General features: G+C 50.5%; 1 protein-coding gene and 1 long non-coding RNA gene across 5 annotated transcripts; one reads left to right on the forward strand and one right to left on the reverse strand.

The window, feature by feature from the left end:
• Positions 1–776: 776 nt before the first annotated feature.
• On the reverse strand, positions 777–3771 carry LOC308223908. Of its 4 annotated transcripts, XR_013957430.1 has the most exons (4): positions 3567–3771; positions 2626–2736; positions 1383–1433; positions 777–1304 (listed from the first exon to the last, which is right to left on the reverse strand). It is a non-coding gene; the product is annotated as an uncharacterized lncRNA (long non-coding RNA). The 4 variants fall into 4 exon arrangements; XR_013957428.1 differs by lacking the exon at positions 2626–2736; XR_013957429.1 differs by lacking the exon at positions 1383–1433.
• An 8221-nt stretch (positions 3772–11992) lies between these two features.
• On the forward strand, positions 11993–15070 carry PDZK1IP1 (PDZK1 interacting protein 1). Its single transcript, XM_080623841.1, has 3 exons — positions 11993–12164; positions 14148–14246; positions 14758–15070. The coding sequence occupies exons 1-3, from the start codon at positions 12007–12009 to the stop codon at positions 14828–14830; spliced, it is 330 nt and encodes a 109-aa protein (XP_080479967.1). The 5' UTR covers positions 11993–12006; the 3' UTR covers positions 14831–15070.
• The last annotated feature ends 612 nt before the right edge of the window (positions 15071–15682 follow it).

Below are 15682 nucleotides of genomic sequence, written 5' to 3' on the forward strand. Positions count from 1 at the left end.
GGGATGAGGTGACTCTGTGAAGTCTCACTGTTCCTGGTGGGAATGCTGGTGGCTGTGCTGATCCACTGCTATTTACTGAGTTTTAATCATAGCCACTCTGGAAACAGCCTCCTCTCCCCAGTCCCAGGCAAATGCATCTCTCAGAGGTCTTCACCTTTTGTCCTCAAAACCTATTCAGGGCTGGATCTGAGGGCAGCCTGATCTCAGCTGCTGTGGCACAATGGCACAGCTCAGTGTTGTTCAGCCCTTTCCTATCCATGTCATCTCTCCCACAGGAGCGCTGGCTCCCTCACCTCATCTCACAGTACTTGCTTGGCTGCTGCAGCATCCTGCTAGGGCCAGCAGCCTCCAAGGCTTCAGGAGCGTGTTAAAGCTCCTAAAAAGCTTCCCCAACTCCAATGTATCCTGAGAAATGCCTCTTTCACCCTTTGGACTCGCATGAAATCCTTCCGGCCTTTCATGTCCCTCCCACCCCCTTCCCAAACAACAGAATCCACTGCTCAGAGCAGAAGATGACGTGATTTTTCCCATCTCCTCTGTTACCTGCATCTGTTTGCTTGGGTGGCAGCCAGAAAAGTGACTTCATACATTGAATTTCCCTCCCCCTTCCCCCTTTATTTTTCATTTCATTTTAAATCCAGCCCAATGCTCTTGCCTGTTGCAGAATTGAGGGGGAAGCATCCAGGCCAAATCCTGCCCCTGTGTTATGGTAATCGCGGCTGCCACCCAGCAGATGCAGCTCACTGAAATAATAAGGCTGTTTAACAAGGCACAGAGAAGGAGAGGGGAGCTTTTGTTTGGCACTTGCCAGGGTTGGAGTACACTTGTAAAGCAACAACTGGAGCTCATTGAAAAGAAGTGGAGGTTACTAGATGCGTTTTGCTCACTGCTGATGGCCTCGTTATTCTTTTCCCTTCGGATGCTAGGCAAAAGCTCTGGTGCTGAGAACGAAGAGATGCTACCTGAAAATGTGCTGCTTTTGCTGATGAGCATGGAAATAAATAGGGCTGGTTCCCATTGGCATGGTTCTGGTAGGTTGAACCCCACAGTTCAAGGATGCTCAGGCTGCTTTCCTATATTGTGGGTGCTTCTCGCTCTGCCCAGGGCCCTTCCTTTAACCCAGTAAGGCTGTGGGGTCTGGAGGAAGGAAAACACCTTCTTCAGATGGTGCTGACCAGGTGGTTCCTACTGCAATCAGGCTCTTCTCTACCCACTGGGGACCCAGAGGGTCATGCAGCAGTGTCCTTCTCATGGGGCATGTCCTTCTCTGATGCTCCACTGCTCTTCAGGAGGCTGGGTCCTGCCTGTTTCAAGACACAAAGGCAAATAAGCCTCAAGGGAACACTTAATTGTGCTTGGAGCTGTTGAAACACAGGGCTCACCTCCAGCAAAGGTGATCCAGAATTTGTCAGGGTTTGGAGGGCAATGAGCTGCTGATGGGGATGACAGAAATTCAAGTGACTGCAGGAGCTGGGGTGACATAAACCCTCATCTTTGGGGGTTACAATCCCATTTTGAAATGCTGCAGTTTTGCACGGAGAATGACAGAAGGTAGGTCTGGGTGCCATGGGGTTTTTATCTTCCCCGAAGCAAGCAGGCACAAGAAACTTATTATACAGGCTGGGAATCTGTCCATCCATTCATCCCTCTACCTAACTGTCTACCCCTCTGTCTCAATGCATCTCTCACCAGCACTATCTTTGCTCTGAACCCCCCCCCCCCCTTCCCAGCTATCCCCTTCAGAAGCCAGGAATAAAATCAATATATTCCCTCTGCAATTCAGGTAGCTCCCCATAAATCTTCCCAGCTTCAGCCTGGTCTCCTAGGACTCCCCGATCAGTTGGGAACCTATTTAATCAGCCGAGATGATCAGTGCTGTTTGCTGCCGAAAGGCCCTTTGAACTCTTTGTCTCTTCGTTGAATGATGCGCGTGTCCCCCGAGGATTTAGCCAGACTGGCCCATTCTGCATGACAAGTCTCAGGTTAATAACTCTGGGCCCTGGCAGCACCTATCAAAGCCCGGCTGCACACCCAGGGTGCTAGGAACAGTCTCAGCCCCTCTGCCAAGCCCTTATCACTGCATCTTCCCGCGGCCCCTCGCTTGGCTCGCTGCAAAGCTCTCTAAAGCCACACTGAATTGTAAGCCCAGCATGAAGAGCATCCAGCCTGGTGCCAGGGGAAGAGAATTATAGCTCCTTTTGGGGAGGCTCGGTAAAGGTTGGAGATAGGGTGTGAAATCACAGCTCCCCATCCTGGCGGTTCAGGCCTGGGTTTTAGTATGTTTTAGAACATTTTAGGTTTTAGCTGGTTGGGAATCAGCCTCATGCTCATACCTTTGGTCAGGGATGGTGGCTTCTGGAAGAGGTTTCCCATGCCTGTCCAGCCCTTGGGAGCAGAGTACTCAGCATTGCTCCAGGAAACAAATCTGGAGCTGCCCCAAATCATCAGGACTCCTTCCATTGGCTTGGACCAGTTTTTAATCAGGGAAACACCTTAGATTTCCAGGTTTCTCCTCTAGGCTGTGTTGAAGTTGTGCTGGAGGTGGCTGCTACTTGCCTCTTCAACAGCCTCTGAGCAACCCAACCCAGTAAGAAACAACCAAATCCTCACCCTGTCTTCACCCACCTCTGGCCCAAGGGGTCGGTGTTTCTCTTCCCATAGGCTTTTGCTCTCCATAAACCACAACTTAGCATAGACCACAAGCAGAGCAACGTAATCTAGGAGCACATTAGAGTGCTGGAAAACAATAATCCGAGAAGGAAACACATTATCTGGCCTTGTTACTTTACAAAGTAATTTAAATTAATTTTTCCCTAGAGTGGTTAGGGAGCACTGCAACTTGCCCTTGTCTATTCTCTCTGGCTAATGAAGCTTTACCAGCGACTGCTCGTGAATTCCTATTAAGACCTCATCTTAGAGGTTACAGGGCAAAGCAATTTCTGCTCCTGGGAAAGATGCCTATGAATTTGTAATTGTAAGTCCGTGTTTGATAGGGATTAGCATCTGAAAGGGGTAGAGTGGTGGGTAGCAGAGAAAACATTATTTCAATTAGCAGAAGAAAAGAAACTTAACATCTGATTATAGTTTACACTTTCAATTTTCCTCTATTCTGGCATCTGGGATAATTATTTCCTGAAACTATCCACTCCCACCAAACTGGCCAGCTCTTTCCTGCTTCTTCTCTTGGCCATCCTGTTTGAGATTCACATGGATATGGTTGAACAGTTGGGTTTTTAGCTTTCCCTTCTCCTCCCAGCTAACAGCCAGACTTGCTGAATTTGGGGCTGAAGGGGAGGATGCTCTACCAAGCCAGACTGGAATGAAACATGATGTTTCTCTTCACACCAAGGAGGTGCAGGATGAGGATGATGGGGCTTGCCTCATAGCCAGGCTCATGGTCAGGCTTGTGGCCAGCAGCTTAACACCGCTCTGGTGCCTGACTCCCAGGCAGAGCCCTAGTGCCTAAATCTTGTTTCTGTATTCAGAAATCACTTCCAAGCCCCCCTCTTTTCCTCCCATCCCATAAAGTACCATTTGCCGTGCAGGGCCTTGGCCTTTCCACTAACCTGTGCTCCAGCTATTTCAGTCTGGCTTCTTGGACTCCTATTTCCTAATGACAATGCAGTCATTTTTCGGGTGGGAGATTCCTCATGAGAAGGCTTGTTGTTATTTAAGGAAGATCATGAAATCCATCCTTAATGAAGGGACAGGAGAAAACCCTTCCACCAAGTTACACTGAAGCCTGAGATTATCATTTTTATGGGCTTCCAATCTTTCCTGCCTCATGTCTTATCAGCGAATGCAGCTGGAGGCTTCAAAAACCCTCCCAGCTTGCTGCTGATTTTATGGGATGAAGATTAGAGATGATCGGATAGTAAATTATTCATTCCATTCGATAGCACCAGGCAGGAGGGAATATCCACAGTGAAGTCAGCTCCTTTCTCCCTTTCTGAGCATCACGTACTGGGATCCCGGTTATCTGCCACTCCAGTAATGCAGCAGCACTTTCCCCTGTGTTCAGAAACGATTAGGGGTGCGATACGCCTTCTGAACAGATGGGAAAGCCAAGGGGGAATCACGGATGCAGGCTTATGCCCCAACAATAAGGTAGACTAGAGGCAGGTGGATGTTCTTCTTGTTCCAGGAATTTTTTGTTTGATTACCTTAAGTTCCCTTCCAACCCTAGCTATTCTATGATTCTATGATTATTCCCAGCCCAGAACAAGGTGAGACAGATCAGGTAGGTCTTTTCTTAGCCTAATTTTCCAAGTTGCAGGGCCTGAGACTAATGTAAATGTGCTGTCAGACCCCTGGCAGCTATTGATGGCAGGGGCAGAGTTGATCAGAGAAGACAAATCCTGGCAGCTTTGTGCAAATGGGCAGCCGGATAGAGGAGACAGCCCATTGCTGCCCTTAGATGTACAGAGCAGTAGCATCAGGTTCCAGCACAGACAGTGTCCAGTATGAATGCTGCCCAGAGATCCATGCCAAAAACCAACTGGTGTGAAAAACATCATCCAGAGGGTCCCATGAAGTACATATGGGCCACAGCGGTGCTACTGAGCAGATCTTGAGGGACAATGAAGAGCATGCCTGGTGCCTGATGCTGATGCCCCATCTCAGATAGCTGCTGGGTACCAGCTCTCAGCAAGTGTCCTGCCAGGAGTGACCCTGACTGACCCATCCAGGCTGCCTGGGAGGAGAAGGAGGCAATCCACATCCTCTCCTGATGAGGGTCCAGGAGGGATCACGGCCATCACCATGTCACCGTCTTCTCCCTGCTGCTTATTCAGGGCTTGCAATTAGCATCATTGCTGTGGGACTCATGTATGGTCTAATAAAATGTCCAATTAAAATGCCAAGAGGTGTCTTTTTCTTGGCCCTGTGTGTGTGCAGGAGGGGAGCAAATGGCCCAGTTGAACCCTGTGCTGACAGAGGGAGGACAGGGCTGGTGTGGGGTGATGCCCTAATGCCACACCGTTGCGACCAGGGTTTTCATCAGCATGTAAATAATGAAATATATTGCTCTAAAAGCATTCTTAAAGAGGGGAAGCAGGGTACAGAGCTGTGAAGGATGAAAAGCCTGAGCAGGGGCTGCCTTTTTCTGATGCTGTTTATCCACATCTTGGCACGCCAGGCCAAGAAAATGCCCTTTTCAGAGCGGCTATAGCTCCTGGCTCTCCATCGCAGGCAGGATTTGAAAGCCAGTGTCAATAGGAAATGAGGGAATTCTGGGCATGCAAAGAATATTTGGTTTTGATGGCAAATGTCAAAAGAAACAAGTAATTAAAAATTGTGTTTGTGGTTGGGCTTGGGTTTTCGTTGTTTTCCCTTTTCTTTTCGGAGCAGCCATTGAAATGCAACAAATTCACCACTCTTTCCTTAGGAAAAACACAAAAGGGAATGTTCAGTCTTGCTCTCATATGTATGCTTTATTTTTATGGCTCTTTCTGAGAGAGGGGGAGGAGATGGAGTGAGTGAAGGAGGGAAGGAAGGAGGAAGGAAGGAAGGAAGTGAAGAAGAAAGAAGAATAACCTCCATTAAAACACAGAGCCCCACAATGTTTTTCGAAGAGGAACTGGCATCTCTGCTCTGAGCCATATCACCCAGGAACACATTTTAGGCTCAGGAATGTTGCTTTGAGCCAATGTTAATTTTGGCTAAAAATTACACATTTCTTGGGGGAAAAAATGCCAATTTTTGGAGGATATCAGTGTAAATCCTGAAATTCCAAGATCTGCTTTGTGCAAGACTTGTACAGGCAACTGCTCATGGGTCCCTGGGAGAGAACTGAGCTGCCTCTGGCTCCACTTGGGTTTGGCTAAATGCTGCCAAGGAGATTTGCCCTCTGTGCCTCAGTTTCCCCCACCTGTAAAATGGACCTGTAGGGCTTTGACTTACCACATCTGGGTGATGCTGAAGGCTTAGATGAGAGCCATGGCAAGACTTCCAGCATGCTGCAGCAGAAACACAACGCTTCTCATCTCTGCGGGTCCGAAACTGCAGCCAGAATGGCAAAAGCAGAAGCTGGATGGCAAATTATTTGCCAAAATTTCAGACTTTGCCCCTGAAACAAGGCTGCTGCCATTGCAGTGACTTGCGATTTCTCATCCTCCTCCTAGGCCAGACCCAGGGTATGCAAGCAGGCAGGTGCCACGGTCACAAGAGCACATACCTTCCTAATAGCTACCCGGGGGGCTAAAGAAGGTTCATTGAAGCACAGGGGAGCTTAGAGATAAGCAAAGGAGAAATTCCCTGTTCTCATCAGCAAGCCTGAACAATTAAATAATTACATTCCCATACATTTTGGATAAAGGTGGGAATGTGCGATGGTAAAAAGTTATTTGCTACTCAGGAAGGAGCTCACAGCAAGACCCCTCTCTGGAAGGCACAGCAGCCCTGCCTTCATCTCAAGGTCTGATCTGTCACGTCCTGTTCCCCCAACACATCATAGGACACAGGTGGATCCTTGAGACATCCCTGTCCTTGGAAAATCAACCCAGGGTCCCTGGAGCAGGGCTGAGCAGAGCCCTGAGGTGAAAAGACAACCTGGGGTACGTGCAGAAGAGGACCAAAAGGAACCCTGTGAGCAACCTGCTGCAGCCCCAGGCATGACTGGGGTGTGGATAGCAATGGCAGAGAGATGCCTCAGACCTTGAATTTCCCAAGGGCAGCAGCAGGACTGCTCTAGGGCTTCTGATCTGCTGATAAAGCCTTCTGCTCCAGAAAGCTAGGGTTTTTGATGGTCTTTTGCTAAGAGACAAGCAACAAGCAGGCAGCAAAGAGGGCAAGCTCTGTGTGCTTTCCCAAACAGACCATGTGGAAGCAAGTCAAAGTGAACCCAAAGTTCACTCTTATTTTTATTTCTTTGCAAGCCATTCCTGTTTCTCTTTAACAAAACCACATTGCTTTTACAGGGCCTTATTATGGGCAGGTCTCTGTCATGCCACTTCCTTAAGGGGTGCAGCGGGAGAGTGCCTGTCCCAGGGAGTTCGTAAACAAAACCTAGCAGTGTTGGGAATGGGATTATCCCATGTTGCAGGTGGGGATTTGGCCATGGAAAGGGATTTGGGAGAGAGCTGGGGACTGGCCTTCAGTCTTGCGCAGTTCAAGCCAGCTCCAGCTTGTTTTTTAAGATAAATCACATTATTGTAGATCCAGGGGAAAGAGAAGGGATAAAGGAGGGCAATCCTGCCCCTGTGGGTATATATTCCTGAGGGTGCTGCATGTTCCTGACCATGGGTCTGTTGTGGGTGGATACAACACCCAGGTGGGGTCTGATGGGGGGACCACCAGACCCAAAGTCTGGGAGCTCAGATGCTGCTGATGGGGATGCTCTGTGTGGCTTACAGAGATGCTACAACACAGCAAGAGAAGAGCGACCACTGGCTCACAGGTTTAACGTTGTCTTCAGAAGCAACTGAAGTTGTGCAACTGTGAAGCCAAATAGCTTGTATTTGTCCTGCAGGGTGGGTTTGTCAGCCATCCAAACCTGGCACAGGCTGGGAAGCTGCTTAACTCAGGACGTGCAACATTCCCCATCCCACAGTATCGGTGCTGCTGATGTGAAGGGCCAGCTTTGCCATCTGCTGCAGGTCTTTGGGTGTTTCTGCCTCTTCTGATGTAAAAGAAAATTTGGGAACAGCCCTGAAGGCTCAATGAAATGAATGCTGTGTTTAATCTGTTTAACAGTCTCTCCATTCAACAAGACATGGGAGGCAACACTTGGCATTGAGTCTGGTTTATTAAATGGATGTTTTAAAGCTACAAATGTGTTTTGTTTGGTTATTAATGACACTTGTTGAACAGAGAACAGCAAGTAGGAGAGTGGGAACTGTGCTGGGCAGCTCCCTGTACCCTCAGAACATGGGGTCCTATGGGATGGGGAGGGATGTCAGAGCTGGGGCATTGCTGGACCCTTCTCCTGCTGCGGGGATGGGGGCCTTGGGGGACACCCAGGTCCTGTCCAGCCACATTCCCGAAACAGTGGGGGAGAGAGATTTATCCATCTGTGTGTCACTTCTTACTGCTGGGTGGATGCACATATCTTGTACCTGAGTCTCCTTCCACGCCCTAAGGGGACTGTCATGTTCAAGTCACCGTGTCCCAGATTCCCCTTTACGGGAGCAAGGCAGAGGCACCTCCTTCCACCCCTTTTCCCCGCAGTGGGATTTGAATACCCAGGTGTGAGCATCGGCCTCCCTCGTTAATGCGTTTGATAATTGACCAAGCGCTCACTGCAGTGGGAGGGCGGCGTGCCCAAGCGCAGGAGCGGCCGCGCTCCGCTGCTCCCTCCGAGAGCTCGAGGCCCTGCCTGCCGCCATGCCTGCCCGCTGCCTGCTCCTCATCCTCCTGGGGCTGCTCCCGCAGCCTGCCTGCTGCCAGGAAGGTGAGTGAAGGGGAACGGACCTCATGGGGAAACTGAGGCAGGAAGGTGTGCGGAGCCCCGGGAGGCGGGATGGCTCTGGGGACAAGGGACAACTGAGAAGGAGCCTCTTGGGAAGAGGAGAAACATCCCAGCTTTAGCTCTGGCTTCACATCAGCTGGCAATGGGGATGGGAGCGTGTCTGGTGGGTTAGGATGTGTTGCCGGAGCTGGGGCAACGGAGACTTTCTACCTGTTTTGCCAAAGACTGAAGCTGCTGTCTGAAGTTTATCTCACCTGATTACGCGGAGATAAAGCAGCTTTTATTTACGGTGCACCAAGATGAGTAATCTGTTTCCTTAAGGCTCTTTTTGTCTTTCTTTCTTACTTCTCCCCTTGTCCCTGGGTCGCTCCCTGAGCTCCCTGTTAATCTGTAATTCTGATCATTGCTGAGGTGAGGGGGCAAATATTTTCCTTTGCAAACTGCCCTCCTGTTCCCTTCCTAAAGACTCAGAGAAACTTCCTATGGCCAGGGTATTACTTTTATGAAATCCATGGAAGGACTTGTCTAACGCCAGAAATAATGAGCGGTAATTAAAACTCATCCCTTGCTGCCAAAGTCCTGGAAAATTCCCTCCCCCTTTCTCCTCCTGATGCTCCAGCCCTGACCGCTCTTCCTGTATTTGTTTACCAACTTGCTGAGGATTTAACAGTCTGGGGTCTCTGCTGTCAGCAGGATTGAACATTTTGCTGTTGCTTGGAAAGAGGGGGGGAAAAAAAGCCTTTAATGAGGATGCAGAGCCTGGCACAGCTTCCTCAAGTGGATAACATGGGCTAGCAGATGCTTTCAAGCACTCAGGGAAGACGTATCAAAAAGCAGATCTGTGTCTTCAAGCCAGCTGCTGAGGACGGAAATGGACTTACAACACGTGCAAGGGCTTATATTGTCATCGGCACTTCCCTTGGTCTTATTTGTAGCTGCAGATGCATGGACACACATCTGCCAGGGTTGCAGATCCCACATTGCTTAATCTGGTTTGGGAGATCTTGTTTGGACAGGAAAACCCCATCATTACCATAGGGCAAAGCAGAGAGGAGGTGGCAGAGCCCAAGGGACAGGCTGCACCAGGAGGGACATCCCTGGTAAAGCATTTTTCCAGGAGCACAGTCCCATTTCCACAGGTAAGACTCATCCTTTTGGCCATTCCTCCTGGCAGGGCAGCAATGCATGCTCCAGTGGGGCTCCAGCCAGGCAGTGCCCCCCGGGGCTGCGATCCATATATTCACTCCCTGGATAGAAGATGCTATCAAGTTCTTGCCTCCTCCTTTGTTATTCCCCATGTCCATGGGCAGAGGCATTTACTGTTCCGCCTGCTATCCTCATCTTCATTATCCATCATCTCCCCTTGCAACTGGTCTCTACAGGGTCTCTCAAAGCCAGAACCACTTGATTTTGGTTTGGTAATTTACCTTTTGGCTTTGGATGCTCTGAAATCTGGTGGAAACAGAGCCTGAGTGGGGTTTTGCTTGCACAAACATCGAGTACCTCCTGAGCATGGCTGCCAGGAGGATGTTTCCTACCAGTTATCTTCTTGCCTCCTTTGCTCAAAGATCATGAGATGCAAATTTGGCAATTTCAGTCATCGCTGACTTCATTCCCCAGTTGACCTTGAACTCCCTTAACCCAAGCAGAAACCTCACTGAATGCTGGACCTGGCCATCCCCTCCTAGGCTTAGGCTGGAAACCCTGGCTCCGGCAGGAAAAAATAACTGCAACTAACAAATAAATGTGGGTGAGATAACAGCCAAGGGCAGAGCGAGGGAGGAAGCAAAACAGGCCAAAGCTCAGCCTGGAGGCAATAGGGGTGTTGGGGCTGCACCCAGGGGGTGGCGGGCAGCAGGGGCACAAGCATCCCTGCTCATGATGTATGGCAGGAGGGGACCAAATCCCGCTCTTCACCATTGCCACCACCCCTTGTACGGCCACCAGCAGCCTGCTGGTATAATGGGATTTCATCCAAAACATGCTGATACAAGTGGGAATTTCCACCTGAATTTCTCCTGCTTGAGTTTTGGCCCCAGGACCTTGCAGTAAACACGGCAAGTGTCCCTGTGGGGAGGTCGGGGAGGCTGAAGAATGCTGTTTGGGGCTGCTTTTACAACCGCTTACCAGGGGTGCCACCACTTTCCGGGCTGGCACAGGAGGTGAGTCAGCCTCAGGCTGATTGCACTTCCAAGAGGAAGAAGGAGCTTTTCTTTGTGGTGTTTTGGTTTGTTCTTATAAATAAAAGCCTTTTGCAGTAAATGTTCCCCCCTCCCCAAAACCAGAGGAAGATGAGGGCTGTCAGCAGTGGAGCTGGCTGCCTACAGGGAGTTTTCACGTGCAGAGCATGCAGCCCACCTTTATTGCTGCTAGTAAAGTTTATTAACTGTTTACAGCAGAGATTTGTTTCATTTGTCTCCTGTGAGACAGATGAAGTGTTCAGCTAGCATAACACTCCCAAGTCAAGATTGAAGTACCAATGTGCTCAGCCTCATGGGTGCTGGTGGCAGGGTTGGATCCGCATGGTCCGAGGGTGATGCTGGCGCTAGCAGGTAGCATCCTCCACCTGCCTGCACAGAGTGACCTCATTTATGTGCAAGGGTTGGAGCCTCAGTCAGCAGAAAGAGGAAAAGCTGTGCCTGGATATATAGTATTGAAATCCCAAAGGGATGTATCTGTGTGAACAAAGTGTCCTGGTGCAATCGCACTTAAGGATGGGTTTGACTAAGTCTGAGCTCTCTGCTGCCCAAAAGCCAGTGGGAAGCAAGGCGCAGCCATCCCAGCAAGGACTGGGACACGGTTTCCTCTTCTCATCCGTCCGTGCCTGAGCTCCTTACACACCCAGGAATATGTTTTGCACCCTTCCCATCCATGGCTGGATTGCTGCTTAGGTCTGGCTACAGAAAGAACCTGTGCTTCCATCCCAACCCAGGGGGGCCATGGATGCTGCAGCCAGCTCCTGGCCACCCGCTGCCTCCCTCTGCTGCAGCCTGGCCCCCCGCCAGCCCTGCCTGGCCTTTGCGCTTGGAGGCCGTTGCTCTGAATGCTTCAGACTTCAATTTCCCGTCATAAATCAGTTTGCTGCTCTGGAAACTTGTTGAATGGAGCGTCTTACCGAAATCCACGCTGGCAACCATTTGCTGGGAGAGTTTTGTGGTTTGCACCATCCCTGTCATAAGGTCCTTGTTTTACAGCAGGCAGTATCTGGAAAACAACCCGGGAATGACGTCTGTGGGATCTGGGGATGGAGAATAAAGTTTGCTGAAATCCCTCTGCCTTCTTTCTCCTTCCACTTTGGGCAAATATCCTCCTTCCCTCCCTCCCTGTCCCCTAGCCCTTTGTATCCCCTATTGCAGAGTCATCTGCACCCCACTGTGTACATATATGTATGCACATACAAAGCTGGAAGGCACCATGCTCCACACACAAAGGCCAGCAGAGCTATTGTTTTCTGTACAAATAACTGTTGTTATTTGTACTTTATTTCATTGCTCACTCAGGTAAGTCTGCCTGGAGTAACATCAACATGTTCTGCTCAGCTTTGCAGGACCAAGCTCTTGGCTGCACATTGCTGAAGCTGGATGGAAGAAGCTTGGCAGATGAAGACTGAGGATGTATTTCTAACACGTATTCTCCTTCTTCCTGCAGCACGGGGCAATCTACAGCCGTGGTTACAGGGTGTCATTGCAGTGGTTGTGTTTCTAGTCCTGGTGGCCATCGCTTTCATGATCAATAAGTTCTGGTGTAAGGAGAAAGTGTAAGTGTGGGAGCCCTTTGGTTGGGTGTAGTTGCCTCTGCACGGGTCACTTCCATCTGCCGCTGTCCTCATGCCAGGGGTGGGAACACTGTGATCACTGTGCTGGGAGCTGGGTGGGGAGGGCAACGACTCCCTGTCCTGCTCTCCCTGTCCTTTTCTCCTCGTCCTGGTCTATGCTTCCTGTTACTCATTGCCAGGTGCAAGCTGTGTGAGAAAGCTGCATGTTTTACATGGGCATGTGTGTCCTGGGGCTGGCCTGAGCCTGGTTTCCTATGGATTTGGAGGTGCAGTTCACAGGTGCCTTATACCCATGGGAAAACAAGCCCCCAAAAGCTTCATTTGCAAAGCAGACTGAGCCAAGTTGTTAGATGGCACCCAGAGGAGCTGGGACAAGAGGGAGGTAGCCAAGTTGTGGCAGTGCTCTTCACCCAGAGCCCACAGAACAAATGAGGCGGCCTTATTCATCAGAAAAAGGCTCTCTGGGACCAGCTACCTCTTTCCTGCTCCCAGCCAAGCAAAGCCACTGCTTTGCTGCTGTTGCTGCTCAGCCGACCCAGGCTAAGCTGCAGCAACTTGGTCTTGAATCTGAGCCCAAAGTCAACAAGGGGGTGAAGGTCTGAAGTGCCCCATAGCTTGGTTCCCAGTACCTCTGCACTAGCACAGGCACTTTGGGCTTTGCACCCAAAGGTGATGGAGTCTTCTTGTATCTGCACATCTCTGCAGCCTCCCCAAGCAAAGAAGGTGGGGACTTGGGGTGTATCTCAATGCTCAGCAGGTTGGCTTCTGTCCCAGATGCATTTAAGGGAGCCCTTTGGGATGCATTCAGGGCCAATGCAGAATGCAGTGTATGTATATATAAACACACGCACACACTGCATTATGCATTGTATAGGTACAATTATACATTATATATACATATTCTACATATACATATATATACACAAATTGCATTATATATACATATATATTGAAAAATATATATATATATATTTCTATGGTCTGATTTGCAACTGCAGTCTTTTCCAAAGAAGAACCTTTGTCCTCAAAGTGGATGAGCCCCCAGCCCATGAAGTGGGAGGCAGGGATGGTGGGATGGTGTTTCCCATCTCTGCCTGCACCCTGCTGCCTCTTCCCAGCCCACCGGCAGAAGATGCTGAGGATGGCTTGAGGGGGCACAGCGGCTTGTTTTAATTAACCTGGCCCCTTCAGAAGAGCAGGCAGCGAGGCTCAGCAGCCTGGAGCACTGCCAGCTCCTTGCTGTCACTGTGACAGTCGCTATCAGCTCAAGGCCCTGCTTATTCATGCCAGTCTGTTCCTAGGAAATCACCTTTGGGCAAGGGCTGAGGAGGCAGGGATGTGCACATGGGGTGGACCTGCACCCACCCTCTGATCAACTGCCCCAGCACCATTTGGGCCATGGGGCTCCCTCCAGAGGTCAGCTTTTAGGCTCTGGCTGAGGTTAAACACCCAGTCCCTGCCCCATGATTCCTCCTGTGTGCGATCCATAGTCACATCTGAAAGAAGGCAGCTTGGCTTTGTATTCATGGATGTATACATCCTTCCAGGCTGTGACACTGGTAGAACCTCAGCGTTTCCCTCAGTTGGGGCCCGTCTGGGACTATTTTGCAACAGATTACATAGAAGAAGACTGGAAAAACCAGTTAGTGGGACAAAACAATCCCATGTATTGACAAATGCGGTTTGTTGACTGCCAGCCCAGCACTGGGCACCAGCTCCAGAGACAGGGGTTGGCACTCAGCACCCGGAATGGCCCCTGCAAACCTGCCATGAGAGGATCTCTCCTCGCCCATATCCTACTGGGAAAGGGGCTGAGCTGGGTGTTCAAGGCCAGGATCAAGCACTCAGGCCCCTTATTCTCTCGTGTTGGAGCCGTCCCTTCCTCTCTTCCATCACCATTGTGAGCTGCTCCCTCGCACAGCCCCTCCATTGCTCTATCTCAGCTGCCCTCTTTTCTCCCTCCAGGGAAAACGTCGAGAGGGTGGTAAGCGTTGAGGACAAGCTGGATCCTGTCATGTCCAATGGCCACGAAGGGAAATACATAAGTGCTGCAGCTGGCTTCAGGTGAACTTGCTCAGATGTCCTCCCCATGGTGCTCAGGCTCTGTTCCACCACCCTGGGGACAGCTCAGACATGCAGAGCCATAGTCTCTCCCACTCAAGGTCTCACGTGCTCCATGCACTTGACTTGGGGGGCTTTTATACTCTCTAGGGACTAAGGAGAAGCCAGTGAGGGAGTATCCTCAGTCTCTCCTGTCCCTGCAGCTTAGCCCCGTGGCCCATCCACCATCATGCAACCTGCTACACTGCATTTTTCTTACCCTACATCATGCTTTTCAAACAGAGGAAACCACCAAAAGTGGCCATAGGTCACCATGCAGATGCTGACTGCCAAAATAGCCCCTGCTAGAAATCACAGCACTTCCCACCCTGTGCTTGGCTCCCCTCCTGCCTTCCCGCGTTACCCCTGCTCAATGCGTGGTCAGCACCAGCAAGGTCATGATGCTGATGGTGGGTTTGGGGAGGCTGGTCTTGCTCCAGTGAGCTAAGTGCTGCTGTTTCTCCCTCCAACACAGGTCCAAAGAGAGCCAGCACGCCTACGAGAACAACGTGGAGCCCGAGGAGAGGGTGATCACCACTGCCATGTAGCATCTACCCTGGCTGGCCATACTCCTTCCTCCCCTCACTTTGCTTCCTGCTGTTGCGATGGGCATTTCGCAGGAACCCTCTGCACTGGCATCCCCCATATGTGTGTGTTGCTCCCAGCCTCTCCACAGCATCATTATCTCCTGATCTTTTCCCTCCCCACCCAGAGGACGTGCTCTTCTGCCCCAGAGGCTGGTGTCCACATGGACATTGGTCCCCAGGAGAGGTCTGGGATGCCACCTCTCCTGCTGGGCAGTCACCACACATGGTTAGTGACGCTGAGGTCCCTGGTCCCAAAGGGGTACTGACCTGCTCCAGACATGGAGAGGTCTTGCTGGGTGCCTGGGACCTCCCAGCTGCCCTCCAGGGAGCTGCTGATGCAAAACCTGCTCTCTTCTCCCTCTCTCACCCTCCTTTTTAGGGCCCTACACCATGCATTTGAATGTCAGAACAAACATTCTCTGCTGTATATATCTTCCCTGTGAACAATAAAGAGAATTGTTGCCCACAGGACAGCAAAGAGGGTCATTTTGCTAATCATCCAAAGGGCTTTCTGGCATCTCATCTGCAGGCACTCCCAGCCTTCAGGGCAGTTTGGGAAGGGAAGGACACTGGGGAAGGTGGGTATGAGGGAAGGCAGTGTTCTGGGGGTTGGAAGGATGCTTAGAGGTCAGCATCCACATCTTGGCCTGTAATCCCTCTTGAGTAGGCTCCATCTCTTATTTCCTCACTGGATGAAGCCAGGAGCAATTCTCTGTGTGTCTGTGGATCAGGAGAGAAGAGAAAAAAGTGGAACATTTTTCTTGCTCAGGATTTGGACCTCCCCAGAGCCACAAAGGGCCGTATAGGGGGGTG

This window comes from Psittacula echo (assembly GCF_963264785.1).
Source record: "Psittacula echo genome assembly, chromosome: 7".
NCBI classification, from domain to species: Eukaryota; Metazoa; Chordata; class Aves; order Psittaciformes; family Psittacidae; genus Psittacula; species Psittacula echo.

Bases quoted from the DNA above. Each gene is read 5' to 3' on its own strand.
- PDZK1IP1 (XM_080623841.1), top strand. From the start codon at position 12,007: ATGAAGACTGAGGATGTATTTCTAACACGTATTCTCCTTCTTCCTGCA. The intron at 12,165-14,147 runs GTAAGTGTGGGA...TTCTCCCTCCAG, and splicing joins TTCTGGTGTAAGGAGAAAGT to GGAAAACGTCGAGAGGGTGG. The intron at 14,247-14,757 runs GTGAACTTGCTC...CCTCCAACACAG, and splicing joins AGTGCTGCAGCTGGCTTCAG to GTCCAAAGAGAGCCAGCACG.